The sequence below is a fragment of the Gadus chalcogrammus genome, chromosome 22 (assembly GCF_026213295.1).
Source record: "Gadus chalcogrammus isolate NIFS_2021 chromosome 22, NIFS_Gcha_1.0, whole genome shotgun sequence".
In the NCBI taxonomy this organism is placed as follows: domain Eukaryota; kingdom Metazoa; phylum Chordata; class Actinopteri; order Gadiformes; family Gadidae; genus Gadus; species Gadus chalcogrammus.
Window position 1 is genome coordinate 11,542,948 of NC_079433.1, and position 18,632 is coordinate 11,561,579.

Below are 18,632 nucleotides of genomic sequence, written 5' to 3' on the forward strand. Positions count from 1 at the left end.
GTTCATTACAGTTCATCCGTCCATCTTACAGTCAATACATTCGGTCGGATATTGCTTGATTTCAAATTGTTTAATAAGCTCTCTGGTTCACATTATGACTTGATGATGATGAATTTTCCGAGACCCTCATTGTGTTATTCAGTCGCCACCGCGCGCGTCTTTCGCGTTTCGATGGAGTCCGTGACGTCACACCCGCTTGGTCCAGTGCCTCTGCTCCGGCGCAGCGGCAGATAGGAAGAGGAGGGCAAGCGATGGCTGAGAGAAAGAGAGTGTCCTGGGTCAGGAGGGATTTCAAGAAATCCAAATGCGACCTTGATCCTATAAAACTGTCCTGGGTCTCCTGTTCAGGTTCCTTGTGAGACCGTATAGGGTGAAAGCGAGCATCCTTTTTTGGGGAGACAGCATAGACCTACTCTCAACGTTATTCACTGCCGGGGCGTCTGTTGTCGCTATCAGGTCGATTTCCTCGGTCTCCATACTGACACCGGACATCTGGATTCTGACAGTTTCCACCGGAACACGCTTCGGATCTGTCGCTATTGTGAGTGTGTAGCCTGGGCTATAGCGCATCACATTACATAGCGCACACAAAAACGAATGCTAAGTTGTTCATTCATGTATCCATAAGCCATGTGTGAGATCGAACGACATAGACACGAAGCCAAACTGTCATTATATTGCTATATATGTTCTTGGAAAGGCACGATTCAGGAAAAAACCGATCCGCATCTCCGTGACGCTGCGTGGTGATGTAGAGAAGCCACGCCCCTAGCACCGGTCTGCTAGCCCCATAATAACCTGAACGGCGGAGCTTCTGTCCGTCTGCAGGAGGCCTGCTGATCATCAAAGAGATGATCAGCAGGTGCATAGATATTGCTTTGATCGGATATCGGATATCATGGCAAGGCCCGTAAGGCTATGTTTTAGTTAGCCTATCAACAATAGGGCTAGTTTAATAATATGATAATGGCGTTGGAAGTGACAACGATATGCTATCATAGTCAATTTAAACTGCATGTACACAACGCGATTATTGTCTTACTATTTATAGAAGCATTAGTGCAGTAGATTGTCCCCGAAGCGAGCTACTGTAGTTGAGACAATGAAAGCCTTTGTCACAAAGTGTGGCTATCAACTAAGACGTATTATCTATTTTAAGTGTGTCTCGAGCAGAAATACTGTAACTCTAACTGCGAACATAGAGACATAGTCCTAATGATTTCTATTCCTATTCTCGAAGTCATTCAGTAGACTGAACATATCTAAAACAAATGACAGTGTGATGGTTATAGTAACGCTAGGACCTAGCTTGAAGACTTCCCAAGGTTGTACAGATGCTGCACACATGCGCAAGTCGTATACACGCCTGCGTGAACGTACGCTCACAACGCTTTTACAAAAACTCACAATTTGATGCACATCCGACATATCATTTACCAGGTCAGTTGTCCCGCTTCACACCTGGGCATGCCTGTCAGGCACATGCACTTGCACACACACACACACACACACACACACACACACACACACACACACACACACACACACACACACACACACACACACACACACACACACACACACACACACACACACACACACACACACACCAAAACACCCACACACCCGCAAACACACACCTCTATGAATCTATTTATAGCACAGGCCTGTGGTCCTCATCTGTTAAATCTAAGCGTTTGACACAAGTGCTGTTTGCTGTATCCCATCTCTGCGTCTGCAGCGAAACACACAACTCAGAGTACTGCAGTGTAGTACCGCTAGCTAGACAGCCACCATCCACGCCCTGACTACATCAAAGGTACCTCGTCACAAGAGCTGGTCTCTACTTGGCGACAGTAGATGCTATGTCATGTAAGTCACTGACTGACTGTCGCTCGGTGGTCAGTCATACTGGCTGAATGAGTGTTTGGTTCGCAGCCTGGTTGAATCTGGACTGCGGGCCTGTAGAAGTTTTGAGAGGATTGACCGACACAATAACATAATTTATTTTCTTTGTTTTGTTTGTCTGTCTGTTCCATCCACTCATCCACATATCGATCCATCCATCCACTCGTCCACCCATCCATTCATCCACTCATCGATCCACTCATCCATCCATCCATCCATCCAATCATCCATCCATCCATCCGTCCTTCTATCCATCCATCTATTGGTGCATCTATCCCTCCATCCGTAGGTGGCTGGGACTCCGCTGACACCTCCTACGAGGTTGAGCTCAGAAGGCCCATGGCCGGCGTCTCTCTCCCCCAGTGAGAGGTGAGCCAAGCTGGCCGCCCCGGCCTTCACCCTGCTCCCGGCCCCCGACCCGCCGGACCCCTGCGGCCCCCCGCCTGGGCCCAGCCCCCTCCAGGAGGAGCAGTATGTGAGCGAGGGGGAGCAGTATGTGAGCGAGGGGGAGCAGTATGTGGGCGAGGGGGAGCAGTATGTGAGCCGGGGGGAGCCGCCGGCCACGGAGCCCCCCGACCTGGCCACGCCCGACTGCAGAGATGCAGAGACCATCACAGGTATGCTGCTGTGTGTGTGTGTGTGTGTGTGTGTGTGTGTGTGTGTGTGTGTGTGTGTGTGTGTGTGTGTGTGTGTGTGTGTGTGTGTGTGTGTGTGTTTGTGTTTGTGTGTGTTTGTGTGGTTGCTCGTGGGTGTGTGTGTTCTTTTCACTTATCATCGGCGGACTGAAATAGGAGAACACTATTCCTCATGGCATTCATAACATAGAGCTGAACAAACATAGGCTGTTATGGTTTGATCGCTCAACTTGTGAGCGATCAAAATGCGTACTGATTTGTCCCCTGGAGAAATACATCTGGTACAAAAAGATGTCAGTTAGATTCAATTGATGAGTCCTTTCTAGTGTGTAAACATGTGTGTGTTACTGCAGCTGACTGTACAGAAAACAATGGGATCAATAAACATACCTTGCTAATGCAGCCTCCAAGTTGTGGTGCTCGCACTGATAGTACTCTTGCCCTGTTCTGCCACCTGCACCTATGACATTATGTTGGTGTACTTTATTGATTGATTCATTTTTGTGTTTGGGTGGATGTCTGGGGCAGCATCTGGCCAGCGTTTATTTTTTATGTCCATGTTCGAATTGGGTTTTTCTGACACTTCCAATTCCAAGAGTCCCAATTCAAGCCAAACAACCCACACTTTAATTGAAAGTTGATCAAATTAAAAACACATTCTCACTAGACCCGTTTGTCCATACTGGGCTACTGTAGAAACATGTCGATGGAACGTGGCTCCATGGAAGAAGACCGACTACCTATGTAGATATAAAGGGCTTATTCTTAGGTAACAAAAAATCAACAGTTAATGATTTCATGCGATGAAGATGCACTAACTTATAAAAAGATAATTATGAACAACAATATACTTTTTGTCCCAAGTCCGTTCTGCTTTATGCCGCTCAATTCTAACCACTGCACCTTGAAGCACCAGCGCCATAATCACCTGCCACCATTTACAATTGCACATTAGGGGGCAGCACCCACATAACAAACCTCTATATGTCGTCCTGCAGATCCGTAGTGTAAACACACACTATCCCCACTAGAGGGTGTCATGCATTATCCTTGGCTGTACCGGACCAGTCCAACAGATCATCATCCCTCTCCCTCCCTGTCTCTGTGTATCTTCCTACCTGTGTGTGTGTGTGTGTGTGTGTGTGTGTGTGTGTGTGTGTGTGTGTGTGTGTGTGTGTGTGTGTGTGTGTGTGTGTGTGTGTGTGTGTGTGTGTGTGTGTGTGTGTGTGTGTGTGTGTGTGTGTGTGCGGTCAGATGTGTGTAACAGCACCGACCTGCCAGAGTTTGAGATCATCAGCCTGCTGGAGGAGCAGCTGCCCGTGTACCGGCTGCGAGCGGACACGGTGTACGGCTACGACAACGATGACTGGCTGCACACGCCGCTCATCGCACCCGACGCACGGCTGGACCTGACGGCCGAGCAGATCGAGGAGACCCTCAAATACTTCTGTGAGTGTGTGTGTGTGGTTTGTCTTAATGGGGTCTTAGTGTGTGTTGTTTGTCTTAATGGGGTCTTAGTGTGTGTGTGTGTTGTTTTTCTTAATGGGGTCTTAGTGTGTGTGTGTGTGTGTGTGTGTGTGTGTGTGTGTGTGTGTGTGTGTGTGTGTGTGTGTGTGTGTGTGTGTGTGTGTGTGTGTGTGTGTGTGTGTGTGTGTGTGTGTGTGCTTGTATATACATTTAGAGTTATTTTCTCACCACAATTTTCTAGGAGCGTTTTTCTGTACGTCTTCTATTTAGACTGTGTTATTTCAGACTTTATATTAATTTTTCTAAAGAAATCCCCATCTTACCAGAGGCAGAGTGAATGGCTCCTCGATCGGGAATAGTTGACAGGAATTGTTCGGAGTAGTTTTGTTTTGTGTGATGGAGATGACTGACAGTACACTGTAGAAGATAGTACAGTAGGAGAGACTGTGCGTCTGTAGAGGAGGGGGGAGAGGTGGGTAATTGTGTAATAACACTGTGCAGGGGAATCACCTTGGTAACGGTTGCCACGGGCAGGTGCTCAGCTAGAGGAGACGATAACACAGGGCTTGGAAAACAGAGGGATGTGGGAGGAAGCGGAGTTGTAGATGAGTTTGGTTTTGTCCGTCCTCTTTAAACAGACAAGAAGGTCTTTGATTTATTTACGCCACCATCCTTTTTGTCCAATCAGGAGGGGAGCTCAGCAAGTCAAAACAAAACAAAGACTTTCATTATATCTCTCTTTCTATCTCTGTCACTCTCTCTTTTCTTTCTCTCCGTCTCTCACTCTTTCTTCTTTGTCTCCTACCCTCCCCCTCCTCCTGTTTCTGTCCATGCTGTGTCATCCATGCAGACAGAATGGGGGGGTGACTATCTGGTGAATCACAAGGCTGCCAGTGATGGCGTACAATAGTTATGTGTGGGAGTCCAGGGAAAAAACTAGATCGTTAGGCAGTGTGACAGGGCAGAGAGAGAGAGTCAGAGGCAGTGAGAGGAAGAGAGGTGAAGAGAGAGGGAGTCTTTTTCAACCGTGCTGCAAGTGGATAGTCGCCGGTATTTTTTTCCCGGCTCCATGAGGGAAGTGTACTGTTGTAGTCCGAGCCTGAGGTGAGCTGGAGGAGGAGGGGCCAGGATGAAGAGGAGGCAGGGGCTGAGTGGCGGCGGTGGATCAGGGATTGAGGACGTTGGTGATTGGTGAACTACCATGAAAGCAAGAGGGCGTGTTGTGTGTTTGTGATGGATATCCTGACAGTCGGGTCACCTGATGCAATATTGATGAGGACGACTGTGGTAACCTCCGACCGTAGGTAATGGGATCGTCAAAGATTGTGTCGCCAGAGTAGAAAGTATGACGACCTTGGATGATGCGATCCTATAGCAAATGTAACCTAGTTACCACCGTAGGTAATGTGTCCTAACTCCATAGATTACCACCGATGTATGAAGGCATTCACTGTGTATTGTTTGTGTGGATGGGTTGTTGCTTTAAACTGTCTTAGAGTTTGGCAGGTAATGCAGGGAGGAGTGTAAGTGTCCTATGAATGGGGTTTTAGCTGAGCTTCTGCCAGGCGGTATTCAGCTGCTTGTTGAGAGCATTTCATTGGATCTCTCTGAGGAGGAATCTAATCTGCCTTCCTGCTCATGAACTAACAGACACACAGACACACACTCAAAGTCAAAGTCAAACAGGGTTCATGGTTTCGCTCACACATTATTGCTTTCCTTGTTTTGATTGTGTTTTGGAGCGATGGATGTCGACGGCAACGTGTCACTATGCTTGTTGATAGTGAGTCAACAGTATTGCAGTACTGCATCTTAGTCAATTGATACACCTGCTGCGATGCCTCATTGCAAATACACGGAACGTTGTATATATGTATGATCAGGGATGTATCCTGCTCTGGGGAACTTTTCCTACGATTAATATTATGTTTTGTTATACATTTCTATTATTGATCTGCTTATCTGTGATCGATATCGTTCCCTTTGCCCTGACGTAACCATTGTTCGACCTGTCGGCACGGACAGGGTGGGGCTCCATTTGCAGAAAGTGACAAGTCGATTTCTACTTCGTTCTTGGACCGAAATGTTGCTGCCAATATAGGTGGTGCAATGTAGGCCACCGAGTGCTGAATGTTTTGGAGTGCGCCCGGTGAAGTGTGCTGCGGTGTGACTCACGTCTTGACTCTCGCGTCTGCTACACAGTGCTATGTGCCGACAGAGTGGGCCAGATGACCAAGACGTACAACGACATCGATGCCATCACACGTCTGCTGGAGGAGGTGAGGTTTGAAATGGTGTCTGCAGATACCGGTCTACGGCACTTGTTTGTTCAGCTTGTTGTGTATTGAAAGGGATTGTTTGTCATATCTTCTCTCTCCCCTCTCTTCCCTTCTTCTTTCTTTGACTCTCTCTTTTATTTGCATCTGTTACTTCCTTCTCTGTTCTGGCTTCCTCTTTCTCTCTGGTCCCGGCCTGTCTGCTCCCGGCCTGTCTGCTCCTATCCTATCTTCTCTGCGTCTCTTCTCTTCTCTCCTCTCCTCTTCTTTTCTCTGCTCTCCATGTCTCATTTGGTCCCTCCCCTCCCCCTCCTCTCCTCTCTCCCCCCTTCCTCTCCTCATCCCTCCTCTCCCTCCCCTCTCCTCTCCTTTCCTCTCCTTCATCATCACTCCTCTCTCCACTTCTAATTTTGTCCGCTGCCCACTCACGAACCGTGCCATTGGATGTTTTCAACCAATAGAAAGAGAGGGATTTGGAGTTGGCTGCCCGGATTGGTCAGTCCCTACTCAAGAAGAACAGAACTCTGACCGAGCACAATGACTACCTGGAGGAGCAAGTGGGGCACATCGCAGAGGAGGTACACGCTGGGACACACACACACACACACACACACACACACACACACACACACACACACACACACACACACACACACACACACACACACACACACACACACACACACACACGCGCACACACACACACACACACACACACACACACACACACACACACACACACACACACACACACACACACACACACACACACACACACACACACACACACACTTTTGTCATTGCTACACAACAGAGTTTTAGAGTAGCTAATCAAAATGCTAATATTCTTTGTTTTGTTGTTGGTGGAGGTTCCTAAATGGACATAGATACCATTTCATATTTCAACAAATAAACACATTTTTGTGATCATTGCTTTTAAACTGCTGCCCATTTGACACTGTATCTACAAAAGCTCTATTGACACAATGAACAGAAATATGAACATCTCCACACTGCCTGCGGTGGATTAAGCTGTTCCCACAAAAAACAAACATCCACATCCAAAACCCAGAGGTCCCCACCCCATCCCTCCACTCACAGTGCCCCCCCCCTCCACCCCCCCGGCCCGCTCCTCTGTGCTGCAGGTGGCCCAGCTGCACCATGAGCTGAACCTGAAGGATGAGCTGCTGCAGTTCTACACCCAGGCGGCGGAGGAGGGCGAGGAGGAGCCCGGCGACTCCCCGAGGTGGGGGCCTCCACGCGTACTGTACACGCTGTGTTTACAACATGAACCTTTTATTTTGAACTGTATGGGTTCTATTTACGATGCAAACCTTTTGTATTGTACTGGATTGGTTTTATTAGCACTATGCATTTTCTATTTTAAACTATGTCAGCGGGTGATTTACTCCTGATTGGCTGCTCTGTGTTCATGTTTAGTGGTATAAAATAGCAACGCATTACATAGTACCCTACAATTTATACCAAATCAATTTATATATTTGTAAATGTATAAACTGTGTACACTTTGCATGTTTTGAATACGTATTGGTGTGTTTGTTTTGCTCCGCTACAGGAGGAGGTGTAAAGTGGGGTCTGCTTCTGGAGGCTTTGGGTCGGACCCGCTGCAGATGAAACTCAAAGAGCTGGAAGAGGAGAATCTGTCACTGCGCTCAGAGGTGACACACACACACACACACACACACACACACACACACACACACACACACACACACACACACACACACACACACACACACACACACACACACACACACACACACACACACACACACACACACACGCGCGCGCGCGCACGCATGCCCACACAAACGAACACAAAACAAACACGAACACTAAGAGAGAACATGGTATTTGCATGCTGGATAACTGTTTGGATATGTGTATGTATTTAGGCCAGTTACCTCAAGTCGGAGACAGAAACATATGAAGAGAAAGAACAGCAGCTGGTCAACGACTGTGTTAAGGAACTCAGTGAGTTATGACATGTCTCTCTCTCTCTCTCTCTCTCTCTCTCTCTCTCTCTCTCTCTCTCTCTCTCTCTCTCTCTCTCTCTCTCTCTCTCTCTCTCTCTCTTTCTCTGTGTGTTTCTCTTTTTCTTGCTCTCTCTCTCTCTAGTCTTGGTATTGTCTTCTGTTTCTGCCAATCTTCCTCTCTGAATCAATGTAACTTTCTTATAATGGCTTGACTAGTTGTTGCTCTTTTGTTTTTTGCTGTGCTTTGAGCTCTCTCTCTCTCTCTCTCTCTCCCACTCTCTCCCACTCTCTCCCACCCCCACATCCCCAGCAATGGACTGTTTGTGTGGCTGCGATCAGGCAAGCGCCTGCGCTGCCACAAACACACTGAGAATAGTTACTTCCCACAGGCTATCAGAGCCTTGACCAAGGATTTATAAAAACTTGCAGAACATACTATACCTTCAACTATTGCCATTTAAACATTTGCACTAATATCTTCACTTTTAACACATTTATCTTGCTTTTGTGTATTTTTATACAAAAGCATACTAATTTGTATCTGGTATTTTGTTTATATATTGGCTTATTTAATTATCTTGTACGTGTATAATACCTGGGAGTATTGAGTATTGAAGCAACCACATTTTAGCATGCATACGTGCAGGCATATGAGCTGGAACTGAATGTGTCTCTCTTCCCCCTCTAGGGCTGTCAAGCCTCCAGATCTCCACCATCGCTGAGGAGCTGGCCAGGAAGACTGAGGATGCATCCCGGCAGCAGGAGGAGATCACCCACCTCCTCTCCCAGATCGTGGACCTGCAGAAGAAGTCCAAGATGGTGGGCGAGAGAGAGAGAGAGAGAGAGAGAGAGAGAGAGAGAGCGAGAGAGAGAGAGAGAGAGAGAGAGAGAGAGAGAGAGAGAGAGAGAGAGAGAGAGAGAGAGAGAGAGAAACACAAATACCCTTTAACGCTCTTTATGTATGTGTGTGTTTGCGTATGTGTGTTTTTGTGTGTGTGCATGTGCTTATATGTGTTTTTGTGTGTGGTGGCCGGTGTGTGTGCGTGTGTTTGTTTGTGTGTTTTTGTGTGTGATTGCCCGTGTGTGTGTGTGCGGCGACCGGTGTGTGTGTGTGTGTGTGTGTGTGTGTGTGTGTGTGTGTGTGTGTGTGTGTGTGTGTGTGTGTGTGTGTGTGTGTGTGTGTGTGTGTGTTTCCAGTTTGCAGTGGAGAACGAAGAGCTCTCTCAGCACTTGATTGCGGCAAAAGATGCCCAGAGGCAACTTACAGCTGAGGTAACAAACCGTCCAAACACACACACACACACACACACACACACACACACACACACACACACACACACACACACACACACACACACACACACACACACACACACACACACACACACACACACACACACCATCACAGAACTACCCCCCCCCAGCCAATCCTACCCCTTCAGACACATAACTCCTCCCTTCTCCCCCACTCCTGCACCTCCTGTGAGTGTGAGTGTGTTTCCCCGCTGTACACTCTTCCTCTGTGGTGTGTTCTCCGCTGCCCCTGTAGCTCCAGGAGCTGGAGGAGAAGTACCTGGAGTGCATCGAGATGCTCCACGAGGCCCAGGAGGAGCTCAAGGACCTCAGGAACCGCAGCTACCCCGCCGGGACCCCCCGCCGCTTCCACCCCCTGGGTCTCTACCCCATGGTGACAGAGAGATGCATTATGGGATGAACCAGATATCATACATACTGTATGTCGTGTGCAGAGTAGCGTACCCATTACCCATAAAAGTTGCGGTAGTACAGTTACAGTATTTAGTTACTTAGTTACTTAGTAGCCTATTTCCTGTCTGTTATTAATAAACCACATCTTCTATTACTTTGAAATATACCCGTTGAAAATCAGATATTGCACGACTAAAATAACTCTGTTGTTCGGACTTAGGTAAAGGTATTTAAAGTACTTTATGTACTCACACTACGTGTTTTTTCCAGATATTGTCAGCACCATCAAACAAATGAACACACTATAAACTGTTGGCATTGGACTATGAAAAAAGTAACAACTACTTCTAACTGTATTTATAAGGGATGGATCAATGTTGAAGGGCGAAAATGTAAACTATTACAGAGGTCCTTGAGTAAAAGGTGTGTTCCTGAATGTGTGTGTGTATTGGCAGGACTCCCTGGCTGCTGAGATCGAGGGGACCATGAGGAAGGAGATGAGCCTCGATGACCCTGAGTGTGAAGAACAGAAGTATGGACCTCTTCCTCACCCGAGAGTTTAATAAGAGATTAGATTAGATGGAGAGAGTCTTCAATGTCCTTGTTGTTAATTTGTCTTTGTACAAAAATTCATGCATTCCCAAAAGGGTAAAAACAAAAATAATATACTGTATGTTTTTATATATATATACACACACAATTAAGATACACTGATATTTATTTTGTTGGAGGGGAAGTAGCCCAAACTGTTTTATAGTTTTTGTATCCTTTTAAAACAACTTCAATAATTGTTTGTGTGTGTGTGTGTGTGCTTGCGTGTGTGCGTGTACACCTGTGTGCGTGTGTGTGTGCGGGTGCACAGGGGCCACCGGCGGCGCGTGTTCCAGACGGTGAAGAACATCAACCAGACGGTCCGCCAGCGCTCGCCCATCCCGGGCTCCAACGCCAACATCCCGGGGTCCAATCAGACGCAGTCGTCCCGCTCCTCGCCGCTGTCCAGCGGCCCGGCCACGCCTCGCCTGTGCCCGGGGGACATCACCGGCGAGGGCGTCGGCCTTGACAACCGCGCTCAGAGCATCCTCATGGAGGCTGCGTCCAATCGGGAGAGGTAAAGATGAGGGGGGGGCGGGGCTTGTGTAAGAGTAGATAATTTAGATGGAAAATGATTGGCTGTTTCTGGATAAACATAGTAGCAGTTAGTGTAAGTTAGTAGTTTGTCTGAGATTGTGGCTGGTTTGCACCAACAAGGGTTCAATTTATTAAAGATGAAAGATTATCAGACCTTAGTAAATCCGAGTTCAAAATGTATTTGTTTAAAACTAATCTGAGATGTGTAGCACCAGTTAAATTTCTTCATGGAGAAGTATATCTCAGTTTGGCGAAAAATTATACGCATATACACTGAAACACATTCACAAAGCACCTTACCCAAAACATAACGTTTGAATCCAGTTTGAAAGTAATGGAGCAACTGAATAAAAATAAATCTTTGATTACTGGTGGACAATTTTCCCCAGACCGGGGTTTATAATCCAATATAATCAAATTTCCTGCCCATAATTACTTAATTCCTTCAGCAAATCGAACAAACATATTTATAACCGTTGAAACATGACACACTAATGAAGAACCAATGGGGCCCCCACTGTGAGTCACCGCCTGCAGCTATATCCAAATATTTCAATGCCCCCTTATTTTAATCCACTTATGCTCGGGCAGCTGCGGGGACGGCTCGGGGAAGAAGAGCGCGGGGGCCGAGGACCTGCGGCTGGCCCTGCGGCGCCTGTCCCTGCGGCGGCAGAACAACCTGAGCGAGCGGCGGTTCTTCGAGGAGGAGCGGGAGCAGCGGCGGCGGGGCCACGGCGTGCCCCTGGGCCTGGAGGGCGGGCTCACCCCCTCGGACAGCATCATGTCCCTGGGGAGCCTCCAGCTCTGGGCCCACCGGGGGGCCTACCTCCCCGACAAGCTGCAGATCGTCAAGCCCCTGGAAGGTGAGCGGGGTGGCGGGCTGGGGGGCCCCCGCGGTGAAGGGACACGCAGCCTGGAGGCCGGCTGCAGCCACTACACCACCCTAGGGTTTAAGAGGGGGATGTGGGTGGAGCTAGACCACCCTAGGGTTTAAGAGGGGATATGGGTGGGGCTATACTACCCTAGGGTTTAAGAGGGGGATATGGGTGGGGCTATACTACCCTAGGGTTTAAGAGGGGATATGGGTGGGGCTAACTACCCTAGGGTTTAAGAGGGGATATGGGTGGGGCCACACTACCCTAGGGTTTAAGAGGGGATATGGGTGGGACGGGATTTCATTGGGGATATTTCAGCAGAAAAGGTTATTTATCTTGATGAAAAACTATAAAAGCCGTATTTAACCCTTTTGCATCTAAAATATTGGATGCAAATCTTATACCGACACAGTTGTAGCTACGAGCGTACTATGTATATTCCTAATCTTACATCAAACATACATCATACAAAGACACCATTAAACGATTACCAGGATACAATATCGTTATCGCAGAGAGGATATTGGTTTCGTTTTTAGTTTAGACTCTACTGCTCCCTAGTGAGACGAACAAGTAGTAGCATTCACCATCGGCAGTGAACACATATCATCAAGAAATGATCTATTGTTCACTATGAACTTTACTCAAGGCCTTAATGTGAATGGATTTAAACATTGAACCTCACAACGGTGGGCAAGGCAGCATGTGACCAGCGAGTGTCCCCCTCCGTGTGCGTAGGGTCGGCCACGCTGCACCACTGGCAGCAGCTGGCCCAGCCCCACCTGGGGGTGATCCTGGACGCGCGGCCCGGGGTCATCCCCAAGGGCTACCGGCCGCTGGAGCTGGAGCTGGAGCAGGCGTTCCCCTGGGGCGGCCTGGAGGAGGACGAGCCCGGGGAGCAGTACTTCCAGAACCTGCCCACCACCTCGCCCACCGCCTCGCCCATGGTGCCCTGTCCCACCAGCACGGCCCTCGCCCCCGGCCCCGCCGAGGGGGAGGGCCTGACCCCCCTGCCCGGCCCCGGCACCCCCTCCCCGTCGCCGCACCTCGCCAACACGGACCCGCTGGGTGAGTACGCACGCACAAACACGCACACACACGCACGCACGCACGCACGCTCACACACACACACACACGCACACACACACACACACACACACATAAACACACACACACAGGCACACGCACACACAGGCACAAGCCAGACACCCACACACACTTATTCACACACGCATACACAAACACACACACACATACACATTCACATGCACGCACACACACACACATGCATAAACACACATTCACATACATGGTCTTTGTTTGTAATAAATATGATGTGTGTGTGTGTGTGTGCGTGTGTGTTGGCTGGGCAGCTGCATACTACCCAGGGAAGTGCATGGCGCATACCAGCTCCACCTACACCTTCACCACCTGCCGGATCCTGCACCCCACCGACGAGCTGACCCGCGTCACCCCCAGGTACCCCCACCACGCCCCCAGCCCACTATTATCCATGTGGTACGGTACCATGTGTGTCGTCTGAACGGCCATCCAACATAAAGGGACGACATGGAACATCAGAGGTCACTGAACTATCTCTATGTGTGTCCGTACGTTGTACATATAATAATGTGCATTCTTCTTCCCTCTCCTTCCTCCTGGCTCGGGGCAGTCTGATCTCGGGCCCGGCCTCCTCTTCCTGTGTGATGACCAGCAGCCTGTTGGCCACGCCCATCGCCACGCCCTGCACCCCACGGCGACTCGGCATGATCCCCTCCGAGTCCTCAACCAACCTCAGGCAAGCCCCCGATCGATGGAGACCACCTCCAGAGAAACTCTGGCTCCTCCCCACGCCTCCAGCCCCACACAGACACAACACGTGTTAGCTTGGGAAACATAGCTAGCATAGCTTTGCAAGAAAGCATAGCTTTGCATGCATATTATACAGCGATAGCAAACCAAAATAACAATATGGGCACGTGTTGGCGGTTCAGTGCATAATTTGCGCATGATTTATTGAGTAATGAAGCATCAAATATATGTATTCTAAACTCAAAAGAAGAAAAACACCAAATAAAGCAGTGAATTTAAATTGCACATTGCGAATGGAGGCACAGGCCACACTGACCGTCTGACTGTGTGGTGCCACCTGGTGGTTTTCATTCATGTTCCATATTATTAAACGCCTGTGCAGTGTTGCCAGATTGGGCCCGATTTCCCTCCCGATCTGGCAACCCTGGCTGTAGCGTGCTGCACCCAGGGTTTCCAGATTGGGCGGGAAATCGGGCCCAATCTGCCAACACTGCGCCTGTGTTACTTCTTCTACAGGGACGCGACCCGCACCACCAGCACCTCCCTGGGACTAGTGCGCCTCCTGCAGGAGAGAGGCATCTCTGCGGCCATGTACCACCACCAGAGCCAGGGCCTGGAGCCCCCGCAGGGCAGCGAGGGGCTGCTGTTCAGCACCTCCGTCACCCCCCACCGCGTCCGCCCTTCTACCCCGCCCAACTCCCCCACCCGGTCCCGGGCCGGCGGGAGCGGGGGCTCTGCGGCGGACCCCGGCGGGGGCAGCGGAGAAGAGACGCCGCTGGGCTTCGACTTCAAGGGTCCCCCCTACGACAACTTCCTGACCTCCCGGCCGGCACGCTCCATCCTGAAGGACGTGGTGGAGGGGGGGTCCCGGGGCCGGCAGCGCGCCTGCGACTGCGAGTGCCAGACGGACGTCAGCGTGTCGGTGCAGCACCTCAACCTGCTGGATAAGGTCAAGCGGCTGGGCGTGGCCGGGGCGGCGGGGGCCCGGGCGACCAGCCCGGGCCCCATCCTGGGGGGGCCCCTGGGCGGGCTCCGCCGGTCGGGCTCCCCCTTCGGCCCCGAGGGGATGCGGAGGAACAGGAGCTACCCGGCGATGGTCGGGGCCAGCATGGCCATGAAGGGCCCGGGGCCCCAGGCGGAGTCGGAGATCCTGCTGGCCGCCAGTCTGCCGAAGCAGCGGAGCCTGAAGGAGGGCGGCGTCGGCGGGGTCGGCGGGTGGGGCGTGGACCGGTCACCTGGAGCTCCCCCGAGCACGGAGCACTGAGGCGGGGCGGGGTTCAACCAACGGGGGGCGGCACACCCGCCAGGCCGGTCTCATGTGTAGCACTGTCGTGTACAGAACCACCGTTTTACGATGTTTTGCTGTGGTTCTACACAAGCACACACAAGCCCTCAGCCGACAGGGAACTCCCTGGGGGTCCTGGGAGCTCCCCGGTTCACCGGTCAGCCCCGTCTACCTATGTTTAACACGCTATCCACAAGCAGCTCCTATGGGGACGTGAGAAGAGATCAAAAAGCCGACACTAGCTTCCACTCCCTGTCCCTCTGCCTGTGCTTGTGTCTGTTCCCCAGCACATGCACATTCCTGTAGATGCATACCAACGTAGAAAGTCACCATTTAATGCTTTTTAAATCATAAACGTTGGCTACTTGCCGTTTATGTAGCACTTCAACAAGCCTTTCTCCTTCACCTATACTAGGTTAAGAAGCTCCTTAAAAAAGGATTTAAAAATCGACCTATGAGGGCCAGGAACATTCATTAGATTCTCTCTCACTGTGCCTGTCTTCCTACCCCTCGTTCTAGCCCTCTCTTCTCTCCCTCTTCCTTCCCCCTCTCTACTATGAGCCCTCTCTTCTCTCTCGATACCCCTTTTGATTACATCTTAAAAAGCTTTATTACAAGGGGAAATAAACATTCACCTTGCCAAAGTAAATGAACAATTCAAAGGGCAAATAAGATTGTAATTACCATATCGACATATGTGACATAGTAAACATATGTACATAATTAACATAATAAAATATGTATCTCATCTCCATTTCTATCTTTCTCTCCATTAATCCCTCTCTTTCATCACACCCTGCCTTCATCAGACCCTCGTCCCATCTCTTTATCTCTCTCTCTCTCTCTCTCTCTCTCTCTCTCTCTCTCTCTCTCTCTCTCTCTCTCTCTCTCTCTCTCTCTCTCTCTCTCTCTCTCTCTCTCTCTCTAACCCTTCTCTCTCTAACCCTTCTCTCTCTAACCTTCCGCCCTCTGTCTCTCCACCACATGTCGCAGCCCTTCGTCTCCCCCTGATATGCATCCCTCTTCCTGACAGGATTGGCAAGACAGTCTCTTAGCGAATAACTCAACTGATTTTCCTATCAGTATTAACGACGCTTGGCTTTTGTCTCCTAAGTGGTCATTAAAAGGGGGGGGGGGGTGACTCACTCCAGAGATCTATACGAGTTTAGCACGGCTTGTAAAAGGGGGCGTGGCCTGTGTGGACACCGGAAATGACGTGTAAAATACATTGTGGGAAATGAGGTGCGCCTCTGCCCGTTTCTCTCTGTGGGTGCACAAGGTAATATCGGGCCGTGAGGTACATTTTGTGACTGTGGACAATCTAGGCCCGTTGTATTTGTGAGGGGAAAAAAGGCTGCTCTGGGTATGCAAATATAGGTGAAAAGAAGCCGTCATGTTTGTTTTATTTCGTTTTGATTATTCAGAACAATCGCAATGGCATACAATAATAAATTAAATTATTGAGCTTTTTATATTTATGTTTCGTAAATATATTTGTAATATTTGTTCACACAGATTCACTGTGTGTGTTGGCTACGTATTGGATAGGTAGGCTTTGTGGTTCACATTTTCATGTGTATAGAATTTATTTATTAGAAATGACACAGCTGATGCATATACATTGTTCACATATGATGACATATTCGTGGGCATTGAGTTTGTTTGAGTTGTTTTTTCAAATACAATTTCCATCATGAAGCCGTTCCCTGTCCTTCTTTAACGAGCAAAAAATATTTGTGTTGATAGCACAAGTTTTATTTGGCGTAGGAGGGGAGGACTGAGGAAAGGGCTGAATGGAGGAATCAATCCGCTAAAACCTTTGACCAGCAGGTGGTGCTCTCGAGCCTGGCATGATTCGATACAATAACATGTTTGTTTCTCTCCATGTCTTCAGTTTCTGTCTCTTCATCTCCATCCCCCCCCTTCTCTCCCTCTCTCTCTCTCTCTCTCTCTCTCTCTCTCTCTCTCTCTGTCTTTCTGTCTGTCTCCCTCTAGATCGAATGTGTTCCGAAGTAACCCATCAAATACTATATCCGCGTTATCAGCCAGCAGACATGAGACTGCAGCGTGATTATGATCTGATCTATCGTATCCACTGCTGTATGCCTATCCAATAACCTCAGAATGTCACAATGGCAGCCACTGATGGACAAATTGCAACAAATGAATACTAATTGTATCCCATGGGTGACGTTGTTAATGCTTTCTGTGGCGGATTTTGATAACTTCAATTAGGGCCCTATCCTGGAATCAAATCACTGTCATTCACACGTCGGGTGCGTGTCAGCAAAAGAGGGATGAGGTCTACAGAAAGAAGTCCTCGGGTGTTGTTTCCCGTGTTAATGATTTGAAAATGGATTAATACATTAAAAATATATATTTATAGTGCGCCCCCACCGCCAATGTAAACAATATTGCACAATAGCCATGGCATTGCAAATAAACCAGACCCCTCCTACTACATGCAAGTAATCCAAAACCATAATCTATTTTAAATGAATTATTGATCCTGCAGGTCATGTTCTATGATTTGGCTGTCATGATGCATACAGAAATATGGACATGCACACATCTAAGCAACTTCAAGCAAACACTCACTCACTCACTCACTCACTCACTCACTCACTCACTCACTCACTCACTCACTCACTCACTCACTCACTCACTCCCTCACACACACATGCATCCAAGCACACACACACACACACACACACACACACACACACACACACACACACACACACACACACACACACACACACGCACACACCCACACACACATGGGTGCATCCAAGCACCCTTCAAGTATCTTGCAACTCACAAACACGAGCAGGGGCTGGAAGTCTCCAGTGTTACAAGTTTAAGCCAATTCTCAAGTATGCTTATCCAAATTTCAAGTTTGTGATTTGAGATTCAAGTGGTGCCCTAGGACCCAGCCAGTGACTTGATGCACGACCGAAATGCATAAACACACAAACATGTAAGAAGTGCAAACACTCTAAGCACTTTTCCTTTTCTTTCCTCCTGGGGCAACTGAAGCCATTTCTCTGAATTATTCACCAAGCCCACTTGGTCCATCGATCTCTCTCTCTCTTTCTAGTCTCCTTTACTTGCTCTCTCACACACGCACACACACACACACACACACACACACACACGCACACACACACACACACACACACACGCACGCACACACGCACACACACACACACACACACACACACGCACACACTCACACACACACACACACACACACACACACACACACACACACACACACACACACACACACACACACACACAAACACACACACACATGAGACGGGCAGTATATGCAAAGCTTCAGCTAAGTTTTTCCTGTTATATCACTCTGCAATATACATGGGGTAGTAATGTTGTTAGGTGGCTCTGGCACATTTAAATGTTAAACCAGAAATCTCAAATGATATATATTTTATTACTATTATATATGATGTCAAACCGTATTGGACTGGGAGGAAAAGTTGGAAAATGTAAAGCCGGCTGGCCAGCCCTCCATCCTC

General features: G+C 48.9%; 1 protein-coding gene across 1 annotated transcript; it reads left to right on the forward strand.

Moving 5' to 3' along the window:
• Positions 1 to 251: 251 nt before the first annotated feature.
• LOC130376262 (trafficking kinesin-binding protein 1-like) lies at positions 252 to 15,069 on the forward strand. Its single transcript, XM_056583481.1, has 19 exons — positions 252 to 278; positions 2,288 to 2,525; positions 3,798 to 3,992; positions 6,213 to 6,289; positions 6,748 to 6,864; positions 7,432 to 7,532; positions 7,684 to 7,686; positions 7,863 to 7,965; positions 8,203 to 8,281; positions 8,972 to 9,102; positions 9,481 to 9,555; positions 9,833 to 9,970; positions 10,446 to 10,522; positions 10,853 to 11,098; positions 11,710 to 11,981; positions 12,732 to 13,061; positions 13,367 to 13,472; positions 13,666 to 13,791; positions 14,322 to 15,069. The coding sequence occupies exons 1-19, from the start codon at positions 252 to 254 to the stop codon at positions 15,067 to 15,069; spliced, it is 3,189 nt and encodes a 1,062-aa protein (XP_056439456.1).
• Positions 15,070 to 18,632: the final 3,563 nt, after the last annotated feature.